At 48.1% G+C, this 12,031-nt stretch overlaps 1 protein-coding gene across 3 annotated transcripts in view; it reads right to left on the bottom strand.

Moving 5' to 3' along the window:
- The window catches only part of igf1 (insulin-like growth factor 1), a 19,327-nt gene extending 9,421 nt beyond the window's left edge, over positions 1-9,906 (bottom strand). Inside the window, exons 1-2 of one of the 3 annotated variants that reach the window (XM_012830244.3) lie at positions 9,346-9,906; positions 7,503-7,662 (exon numbers count right to left, since the gene is read on the bottom strand). In XM_012830244.3, the coding sequence (XP_012685698.1) occupies positions 7,503-7,662; positions 9,346-9,393 (208 nt within the window). In that variant the 5' untranslated portion in view covers positions 9,394-9,906. Of the gene's footprint in view, positions 1-7,502; positions 7,663-8,651; positions 8,943-9,037; positions 9,128-9,345 lie in introns of those variants that run through there. The other 2 variants (XM_031582763.2, XM_031582764.2) reach the window with 2 other exon arrangements.
- Positions 9,907-12,031: the final 2,125 nt, after the last annotated feature.

Below are 12,031 nucleotides of genomic sequence, written 5' to 3' on the forward strand. Positions count from 1 at the left end.
CCTTTTTGCACTCAAAAGAACTCTGGTTTACACACACAGTCCTGACTCTGTAAATGGGAAACAAACCTAGTGTCTCGGACCAAGCCATAAACAACCCCAGCCAATCAGCACGGTCCTTCATGAGCACAGAAGCGAGCGGTGTAATTTGATCGGCTGTTGAGCTCAAATATCAACTTTAGCGAAAACCAAAACCAATTTTGTGGACTGCACCTTTAAGGTAGCAATCGCATAGACCTCTGTTTAACTGCATCTTTGAGGTAGCAATAGCATAGACCTCTGTTTTGCATCTTTGAGGAAGCAATCGCATAGACCTCGGTTTAACTGCATCGTTAAGGAAGCAATCGCATAGACCTCGGTTTAACTGCATCTTTAAGGTAGCAATTTCACAGACATCTGTTTAACTGGACCATCCCTGGTATCAATAGTGGCGTGGCATATCTGAGATAACTCACCTAAAAAGACAAAACAATGGTGGATGAAGTGGTTGTAGTTATGACGTACTCCTCCTGCAAAGATGACGCAGGTTCAAGTCTCGCTCGAGGTCACAGTTATGTAATCTGACAGGTTGCTGGTGGGAGGGTGGGGGAGGGACAACTCAGGAAGGGGGGGAGAGACGGGGTGTGTGTGTGTGTGTGTGTGTGTGTGTGTGTGTGTGTGTGTGTATAAGTGTATGTGTAATGGGGTTGTTGACATTTCGTGCATGACCTTTCTAGCCTCCTGTTGAAACCCTTGCTGTGCCCAAAAGCCTCCCCAAATTACTTACACCATAACATCCCTGGTCGTTTTCCTCAACATAACAGCTTTTTTTCTGCAGACAATAAATGGAATAGGATTGAGGACTTTGGAGGGGGGATTGGGTGTGTGTGTTGGGGGGTTGGGGGGTGGTATTAGAATCAGATGGGGTTAGTTGTAAGCGTGTGGCATAATAAGATGGAGCAGGTTGTGGCCAAGCGTGGTAATCAGGTGAAATGGGTTTTAGGAGGTTTGAGGGGTTTGCCAGGTCTCAAAAGGATAGAACACTAATCCCGGTCACCAAAGCGTTGCCACGGCGGCTGACGTAAACAAACAAGGAAGATAGCTTTCTGTCACAGATTCTGTAGATTACTTACAAACCCAGACACACACACAGACACACACACACACACACAGACACACACATGCACAAACACACACACTTACGTGCACATTATTGTGTCATCTACATATTTACGGCCTGCCATGTTTTACACATATCCTTGTGAATAGGCACATAAACACACACGCAACGCTATCCTCATTGGATGAAGTTTTGTCACCAGACTTTGAGGACAGATTAAGAGGGGAGAGGGGGGGGGGGTACAATAGAATGGGGGAAGTAGAGGGTTTATTCTGTCAGCCTCTTTGGCCAAAAGTACTCATTCCAATTCAGATTCCATTTTTTAAACGAATGGTGAATGAATGGATGCATTAATGGACAAATGAATGCATGAATTCATTTATGAATTAATAATTTAATGAATGAATGAAAGCATGAATAAATGAATGAATGAATGAATGAATGAATGAATGAATTAATGAAAAGTTACGTTTTGCAATCTGTGACCTCAAGGAACCTTTGCGTTATTGTATAATTTGACTCTCTGGTGGCACACACACACACACACACACACACACACAGACACGTGCTGTATATATAAACAGACACACACAGATGGTCACTGTTTCAGTGGCTTGTGAATTACTGCGGCGCTACTGGGATGCAATCTCTCTGCTTTGCTTTACCATTTTCCTGCAGACTGTCACACACACACACACACACACACACACACACAGATACACACACACACACACACACACACAAACAGCCACGCATACAAACATGCACAGTCATGCATACAAACACACACACATACACACACACACAGACACACATACAAACACACACAGTCACGTATACAAACAGACACACATACACACGTACACAATAACATATATATACACAGCCAGTTTCTCACACACACACACACACACACACACGCACACACAAACATAGCGCACATTCCTCTGTGGACAGAGACTGGAGAGGGCTCTGGAACCTGGCCTCTGGAATGTCTGGAAAAGCAGCAGTGGTGCTGGGGCAGCGGAGGCAGCGGAGGCTGATGCACCTTCCAGAGCGTGGCAGCGCGCTCCAAGACCTGCTCAGGTTTATACTGCCGCCGCGCGGGCCGTTAAACAGGCCGCAGACGCCTCTCGGAGCCAGACACCCGGGCGAGCGGCACACGGAGTGTCAGGCAGTTTACGGCCCCCGCCGGGGGACCGCGAAAGCTGCTCCGCACCTGGAAGCAGCCTCTTTACCACGGGCACCACAAAGGCTTTACGGGCCAAGCTAAATTTCCTGTCACATTTTTTATTTCGTTTTTTCTACACACTCATTATGCAATTAGACTCCAGTGGCTGGAGGAGGAGGTGGAGGAGGAGGTGGAGGAAGAACAGGGGGAGATGGGGGAGGAGGACGAGGAGGAGGAAGAGAAGGAGATGGAGGAGGAGGAGGAGGAGGAGGAGGAAGAGAAAGAGATGGAGGAGGAGGAAGAGAAGCAGATGGAGGAGGAGGAAGAGCAGGGGAGGTGGGGGAGGAGGAGGGCATTTGGGATCAGGTTCTCTAAGAGGGACCGGATCTGAGGATGCCAGAGTGCTCGCACACACCGGGCTGGTCATAAATTATGGGATGGAGCCAGACACTTGGCGGGCTGCTCGTGTGCTGCACTCCGTAGACCATCAGAGACCTTCTTCCTGTCTACCCTGCAGTCACTGGATACACTCTCACTTAATGTATATAGAAACAAATAACTCTGATAAAGACACTCACCAACACACACACACACACACACACCACACACACACACACACACACCATACACCACACACACACACACACACACACCATACACCACACACACACACACACACACACACACACACACCATACACCACACACACACACACACACACACACCACACACATACACCACACACAAACACACACATACAGTACACCACACACATACACCACACACAAACACACACATACACCACACACACACACACACCACATACACACACACCACACATACATACAAACACACACACACCACACACCACACACACACATGCGTCTCAGTAGACATCTTTACCTACATAAAGGCTCAACTAGGGCAGAAGAAGTGTGTGTGTGTCTGTGTGCTGAGTAAGTGGGTGAGGGTCTTGATCTTTCAGTAATCCCCCCCATAATCCCGCCTGTATGTGTGTGTGTGTGTGTGTGTGTGTGTGTGTGTGTGTGTGTGTGTGTGTGTGTGTGAGTGTGTGTGTGTGTGTGTGTGTGTGTGTGTGTGTGTGTGTGTGTGTGTGTGTGCGTACATATTCTACATTCTCCGGCTGTCTCTCAATCCTCGTAAAAAGCAAACACAGACCGCTTTCCGTTGGTTTGAGTTTGAAACAAATCACCTTTTTCTGTCTACCTCTCTCTCTCCAGGTTACGCAATGCACACACACACACACACACACACACACACACACACACACACACACACACACACACACACACACACACACACACACACACACATGTGTCTCAAGACAGAGTGACTGAGGAGCTCGTCTGCTGAAAGTGCCTCTGCGGGCGCACACCTCCACCAGAGCAGAGGGGAGAGAGGGGAGTTTAACACACCTCCACCAGAGTGAGAGAGGAGAGAGGGGAGAGAGGGGAGTTTAACACACCTCCACCAGAGTGAGAGGGGAGAGAGGGGAGAGAGGGGAGTTTAACACACCTCCACCAGAGTGAGAGAGGGGAGTTTAACACACCTCCACCAGAGCGGAGGGAAGAGAGGGGAGTTTAACACACCTCCACCAGAGTGAGAGAGGGGAGAGAGGGGAGTTTAACACACCTCCACCAGAGTGAGAGAGGGGAGAGAGGGGAGTTTAACACACCTCCACCAGAGTGAGAGAGGGGAGAGAGGGGAGTTTAACACACCTCCACCAGAGTGAGAGAGGGGAGAGAGGGGAGTTTAACACACCTCCACCAGAGCGGAGGGGAGAGAGGGGAGTTTAACACACCTCCACCAGAGTGAGAGAGGGGAGAGAGGGAGAGAGGGGAGTTTAACACACCTCCACCAGAGTGAGAGAGGGGAGAGAGGGGAGAGAGGGGAGTTTAACACACCTCCACCAGAGTGAGAGAGGGGAGAGAGGGGAGTTTAACGTCAGCTGGTGAACCCACAAACACCTAGGCTGACAAAAGCCAGAGTTTTCCTTCACGGGTCATTTTATTCCACACCGTTTGACTCCGCAGCTAGCGGTCCTTTTCCTCCTGCGCCTAAGGAAAACTACATCTGATCGATCGCTTCTCATTGCAGCCACTGTACGTGTTCAGATATGATCCACTTATTGACATATATACACTCTGAGCTACAGATAGCATCTCTGAAGCCGCCTCCTAATTTTGTCCTCCACTTCTCTGTCTTTATCCTTATTTCCTGTTCATTAATCGTCTCTCGTTTCCGTCCGTAGTAGGAATGCATCGCCCGGGGGGGCATGCAGCAGAGGTCTGTCTGTCTGTCTGTCTGTCTGTCTGTCTGTCTGTCTGTCTGTCTGTCTGTCTATCCTCTCATGGGTCTCAGGCAGTGCAAAGACAACAGAGCATTTCTGGGTCAGGATAATAATTGGAAAAACTGACTACGTAGTGGATTTCTCCTTCTTCTTCTACTACTACTACTACTACTTCTTCTGCTTCTTTCGTTCATTTATTTTTTCTCTCAAGACCACATTTCATGTCATTAAAATATTTTTCCGCCGAGTAGTATTTCACGTTTCTGTCAAGGTAATGAAATCTGAAGTCGCCGCGGCATGCAAGTGCAGCTACTTGGGCAGTGACGTGGGCAAGGTGGATTGGCAGACGCTGTGTTGCCATGTGTCACCGCCGTGGCAAGGTCACTATAGGGGCCTTATGGCCTAGGGACAGTGCCAAGCCCCAAGCCCCAAGCCCCCAGGCTCCTCTAGAGGGGCAGGTTTGCAGGGATGGAACAGTCCTAACTGTCAATCACCCTGCCTGGTAGGAAACTGCACACCAGCAATGGCTTCTCCAGATATCATACCTTCACACACACACACACACACACACACACACACACACACACACACACACACACACACACACACACACACACACACACACACACACAGTGTCCCTGCTGAAAGCATTCTTTCCACTGCCTCCATGTCTACAACACGCCCTCCTCCTCCTCCCCCCCCCCTCTCCTCGCCTCTCCTCTCTTCTTCTCCCTCGTCTCCTCCTCCTCCTCCTCTCCTCTGCTGTCCTTTCCATCCTCCTCCTTGTATCTTCTCCTTTCCTCCTGTCTGAAGGAACAATGGATGAGGAGTGAGGCGAGGTGCACACATCCCCTCGCTAAGACCCTGTCAGGAGGAGAAACAGGCATTGGCCCGACGGACCAGAAGTCCCGCGTGCGTCGGTGTGCGTCACAGACAGACACAGAACACAGGACACTGGGATCAGGCGTGATCTGCAAGATTACACACACGGGAGTATTCCCAGGCAGGTTGGCGCGAGAAGGGATATCAGTTCAACAGGTTCACGGCTCACTGCACATAGGCTTGCACTTCTTCGCTGGTGTTATGTTTTCTCTCTCTCTATCTCTCTCTCTCTCTCTCTCTCTCTCTCTCTCTCGCTCTCTCTCTCTCTTTCTGTCTTGTGTGATGTCAAAGTGAGGTTGAATGGGAAAATAGGTGAGAAGTGACTCGGCAGACTGTCCAATGACGTGATGTGCAGACTGGCGGTGATGATGCAACGGTTCCAAAAACAAGACAAACATTAAACATTTCCGCAAATTTCTGTTTTAGAAACAAGTGTTTGCTTTGGAGTGCTTCCAGTCAAAATAGAGCCAGGATTGCTTGACAGTCCCCACACTGCCACAGAGACAGATTCGGCCCAGATCTGGCCCTGGTCTGGCCCTGGTCTGGCCATGAACATGGCCACTTCTTCCCACAATGCAATGTCCAAGCAATGCACAGAAATAACAGAAATAAAATTGTCACTGATTAATGACTTTTTGCAAGATTTCCGATTCTTCCACTGCCACAAACAGAGAATGAAAAGTAAAACAAACACAAACAAATAAACACAAACAAACAAAACACGAATGAACATACTAGGAAACACTTGACTTTACATCTTGCGCCATCAAACGTTTTTCATCCACACATGGTCAGAGCTCACTGGCCCACTGCATAACTCATCACGTTATTACAGATCAGCCATTGCTCATCTAGCACGTTCGTAAGTTTGCACGTGGGAGAGAGGGGAAAGGCAGCTTTGGAACTTGCTCTTGTCTATAATGAAATGCATTTGCACTCTGTGTGACTTCTCGTTGGAATCTCAATCCGCCGCGCATAAAACAATCTGTGCGGATACGTGACTGAATGCTAGGCTGCGTGTTTTTCCATCCATTTGTATTCATTTCTTTTTTTTTTTTATAGTGTGTTGTTTTTATTAATGTGCGGTATTAAGCCTACTGTTTACCGTCTACCGTTTCCTTCTCATGAAGGACTCTGGCCAGTAGGAGGCCCCCTGGAGTGAACTGTTCTCTTCTTGACCCCATCAAGTAGCGTCAGCCTTAAGAAGATGGACGCGGTTCAGAAAGGCAGGCTCTGCTTTCTGAATGGCTTAAGGACGTCGGGCTTGCGTTGCCTCGCCGGCAGTGTGAAAAACGGACTCACTGGCCAGGCAGAGAGAAAGAGACAGAGAGCGAGACAGAGAGAGAGAGAGAGAGAGAGAGAGAGAGAGAGAGAGTTTGGCTGTTAGCGGAGAGACGAAGCACAAATCCCACAGTCAGCTGCTCCATATATCGTATGCTGGCGCGGGCCCGTCCACGCTCTCAATGGAAAATAGTAGATTTAAGCTCGGGATCCTTAACGGAGGGTTTTCTTTGGGTAGCGCCCCCACTTTTTCTCTTGGAAAAAAATGTTCAGCACTAACTAACTTTCTTTTTTCTTTCTTTTTGACTTTTGCTGCCTCGGCTTCTCTGGTACATTGACTGTCTGCCAAAGTCCACTTTAAACCCCATCCTCGCAGGCTTAGCAGCTACTTACTCAAGGTGTAATATACATATAGCTATTGAACATAAATCTGTACGAAATTTACCTCTCAGCAGCGGTACCTTTAGCCCCAATCCCCCCCGCCCTTTCTAGTCTGATCCGGGAACAGAGCCAGGCATCAGTCCACACCACACTGCGAGCATTGTCAACTCAAAGAGCACCCGCAACCAGAAAAGAGGGGAACAGAATACTTCAGGTGTGTAGAAGTAGCAGCAGTTGTGAATGAGCGAGAAGGAGAGAGAGAGAGGGGGAAAGAGGAGGGAGGGAGAAAAAAATCTGGTTCTTTCTTATTTATGAGGTGCACATTAGTGCTCGGGGAGTGAAGTGGCAATCCTTTATGAATAAATAAAAAGTGCACTTACTGAAATAAAAGCCCCTCTCTCCGCACACAAACTGCAGCGTGTCCACCAGCTCCGCCCCGCACAGCGTCTCCGGGCCCGCCTCCACCGCAGCCGGGGTCAGGCTCAAGACGCAGAGCACCAGCGACAAAGTGTGCGTGCAGGAGAGACAGCACATGGTACACTGCGCCCGAGAGAGAGAGAGAGAGAAAGAGAGAGAAAGAGAGATAGATAGAGAGAGAGAGCGAGAGAGAGAGAGATATAGAGAGAGAGAGAGAATGGGAGAGGCACAGTTAAACAGCTGGTCAGATGTCGACCAGGCACACTCTGTCTCCCTCGCACTAACTCAGTCTCACACACACACACGACCCAGCTATGTCACGCACCAGACTACAGTGCAGCGGCACTAGACCTCTTGCCAGGCTTGATGCCATTTTTAAACACCGACATCATAAGTAATCGCTCGTCATCACTCTCAGATTTGCTGATCCCTATCCCGCCAGCGCAAGTAATCTCTTGCCAGCGCGGGATTCGACTGTTCTGATGTCAAAGCAGTCTTGATGAATAAACAGGTGGTTTCACGAGATTGAGAGATAATTGCAGAGGATTCCGTCATTTCATCGACTCGATAGCGCGCATATGAAGTGCGTTAAGCATGAGAAACTTAACAATTGTCTTTATCGCTGTACCCCATCCTAAACCCCGTCCTTCCCCCAACGAACACTCCGTGCAATCAGATGGCTGGCGCCTGTCCTATCATAATAGGATGTATGGGGTGGTGACGGAACTTGCCCCCTTGTGACATAATACATTCATATCTTTGGGCTGCAGAAAGCCTTTCCTCACTTCATTCATCCAACCATATGAAAACATCTGTTAGTACCACAACAAAACCGGAATGGGGTGTCTAATTTGACACTGTAAAGTTAGAGGCAACACCAGTAATACACAGTGATACACGTGGGGGGAATCAAAGGCTAAATTGACCTCATCCCTTGGTTCTGAAAGCATCATTTGGCATTTCTGAGTTGTGCCCTTTCGCTTGCCCACAGCATAGACTAGCCTACAAAAGAGGTTACTTCAAAGGAACTCAGCGATGCGATGCACTTGTCAGCCGTCTCTATCGACGCGTCGGGTGGATTGTTAACGTGATGAGCCGGCGCCCTTACCTACCCGAAATGTGACATGGAAAAAACTGCAGAGCCGCCGCCAAGCCCAACGGGAGAAACTCCCGGGGGCAAATTTACATAATAAAGATGCACTCGAGGTGCCTGCGCATCACCTCCCGGCTATACCGTCCCAAAGATCACGGGGAGCTTTCTCTGATCCGACATGCCCATCCCTGTTCCCTCAGTTCGAAGAGCTACAATCCTATCATAAAGCCCTGTCCGTTAATGCCGACTCAGCAAAACTTCAACTTGAAAGTTAATTTCGAAAGGCAAGTATAGCCTAGCTCCGATGCTCAAGAATAACGCGCACTGCGCAAACTGAAAACCACATTCCATTTTTTTTTGTCCCGCACCATGCACAAATAAATGTCATCGCCGCGCTGCATTTACCTTAAGTCTCTTAAAAAGTTGCATGGATAACATTTCTGTCGTTCCAATGTGAGGGCTCAAGGTCTGCATAAAATTGCTTCAAGTATGGGCTTCCTCCCTGTGTGCTAATCAAATATGCATGGTGATTTATATCTAAAAGGACACGAACCCCTGATGGAGGTAATATTAAGTTATTTCCCCCCCTCACTCCACCGTGACTATTCCTTCCCAAAATATGAATCTGTTTTTTTTTTTCTGGTTTAAAAAAAAATCAATAATTGCATATCCAAGGTGAATATTCTGTGTGAAATGAAATGCAGTAAGTTTACCTTGAAGACATCACACAAATGCCACTGAAAGAATTGACCGTTAGACATCCCCGTGGGTCTCCGCGCGACAAAGCCCAGCAAAAATGAACTTGTTTGAAGTCATTAAAAACAGCGAGAAAGAGGACGAGATGCGGGCAATGTCACATCTCAATATTCCGACTTTGTTCCATTGCGCAGGCTCGTTTTGGAGAAGTGAGATTTAGCGAACAGGAGACGGATTTAGCGAGAAAATCCCTCACATTTATCTACATTACAGAGACATTCTCAACAGGAAACAGCTGGGGCAGTATTTGCCCTCGCCTCTCACTAAGTTATTCATTAAGGATTTTGGGCACATTTTCAAATAACGTCATTTCTCTTTTTTTCTCAGAATTGGATTGAATTTTGATCTCTTTAAGACTCAGTTGTTCAAGATAAAACGACACGACCGTGCCACCCGCGCAGTTTAACAAAGCGTGTAAGGTTGAAGAAAAACACCCGCTTTCCTTTGACCGCGGAAGATGAGACACGGCTGGAAATTGAACGATTACAGTAGCACTCGCGTGAATAGCGGGAAATTTGCTGTTTTATTTGTCCAAGATTAGTTTCGTTTATGAGATGCTTACTGCGATATTTCCTTACCATAAATGATCAACGTGTCAGTGTTTCACAATGTAAGCCCATAGGGATTATGGAATCCCTGAGCGATGGTAATATTTAGAGAGAGAGAGAGAGAGAGAGAGAGGAAAAAACTATTTATTAAACAGGGGGTTCAGAGGAATACGTAAGTAAGTCTTGAGGATTTTCCCCTCTCTGAAGTCTTTGCAGTACAATGATTGATGGGAAGTTGGGCTGGTTCGGCGAGTTCTGTGTCAAACTCGGTTTGGCTGACCTCTGAGGAATGAGCCGTCTCAGCGCACGGCCAGCGCACAGTGCGTTCATTGAAAATTGTGAAAATGAACTTCACGACTTTCATGTGGCTGAAGCGGCACGATCCCAGATCCCGTCAGATGGGCTCTGAACACCCGCCGGGTAACTCGCACAACTCAGCAGCCCACCGAAGAGAAACGGCAGCTCGTCTCACATTTTAACATCCGCGCCTATATGCTCTGAGTTATAGGCCTAACAAACGCCGAAATCTCGACTCTTGCTGTAACGGAAAACATTTGTTGCAGATTTCTGCACACCAACGCACCAAAGACACATCCACGGATGCCCACACAGAGCCTATGTGTGAGATCATGTGCAAGGAGAGGCATTTCGTGATGTGAAGGCGATCTCTCTGACTAGGCTGAGAGTTTATCCCTGCTGATGAGCAATGTGGCGAAAGGCCACTTCCTAATTGTGCTGCCTCGGCTTTAGAGGAGTTGATTTCTACATCACGGACTGGGGCTCAACTCCGGGCCAATCAGGTGCCAGGAGATCCCTGGCAATCCAATCCCAAAGCGGGCCACTGGCACAGATCCAGCAAGCGTCGGCACCGCACAGCTCCTGGCAAACGAGGTCGGAGAAGCCGGGGAGAAAGCATGCGTGCTGACACGCAAAGACAACCTTAACGGCATGAAGTGGGTCACTTGACTTCACCCAACAAGCACCAAGCACATGCTCACACTCACTTGCACTCAAGCTCACCAAGCATACACACACACACACACACACACACACACACACACACACACACACACACACACACACACACACACACACACACCACTTAAAACTCTCTTGCTTTCTCTCCATCAAACACACACACACACACACACACACACACACACATACACACACACACACATCCACAACACACTCTACACTGCCAGATAACGACTGTGCTCAAACTGACACACACTCTAAGACACTAAAACACAAAGAGCACAACTGCAATCCTAGCTATGTGACACAGACACCTCAATTTTACCCTTGACTCTCAACATCCCAATCTTCCAGGACTGTTTGGGTTGAAGATGGGGTTCTGAGAGGGCAGCTGGCCCATGTCAGGCACATGGAGAGGAAGGGCCCTAATTTCATTGACGGGCAGTGAGCAAAGTCCGTCCTGCATGAACTAAAGCTAATGTGTGACGTGTGGGAGCATTGTGCTGACGAAACCATGTTTTCCCTCAGGATCTTGCTCATGTTATTAGCAAAATGATTTTGCCAAGTTGTTAGCTTAGCTTTAGCATTTGCCCGTCTATGAAATCAGGGCCAAAAGTGTTTCAAAATGATAGTCTCTCTGTCAATTAAAGGCAGAGTCAGCAATTCTAGTTCAATACACTTCAAGTGTCAAAGTCAGTGAATTGTTCCTCACAGTCCTCTGGCTGTCTGTCCAGCGTTTGTACTCAGTCCTGGTGCTGTAAATGAGAAACAAACATGGCGGCTAGGCCGAGCCGTAAACAGTTCCAACCAATCAGCACGTTGCTTCAGAAGCACGGAAGGGATGCGCAATTTGATTGGCTGTTGAGCTTAAATAACAACCTTTTGTCAGAATCATGGACTCTACCTTTAATGTTTGTTGCTGTTCACTGATACTCTCGGGAAACACCCCAGATCATTTCTAGATGTGGCCCTGAGCAGGCCCAGATCCGTTCAAGGCCGGCTTGCTGGCTGGGCGGTCCCTGTGTTGCGCAACGAGGGAAACTTTCTCAAGTATTCTCTTCAGTGACAACAAATGATGTTGTTGAAGATGTTATCTACTGATGACAAATGGCAAGGG

Source organism: Clupea harengus, chromosome 16 (assembly GCF_900700415.2).
Source record: "Clupea harengus chromosome 16, Ch_v2.0.2, whole genome shotgun sequence".
In the NCBI taxonomy this organism is placed as follows: Eukaryota; Metazoa; Chordata; class Actinopteri; order Clupeiformes; family Clupeidae; genus Clupea; species Clupea harengus.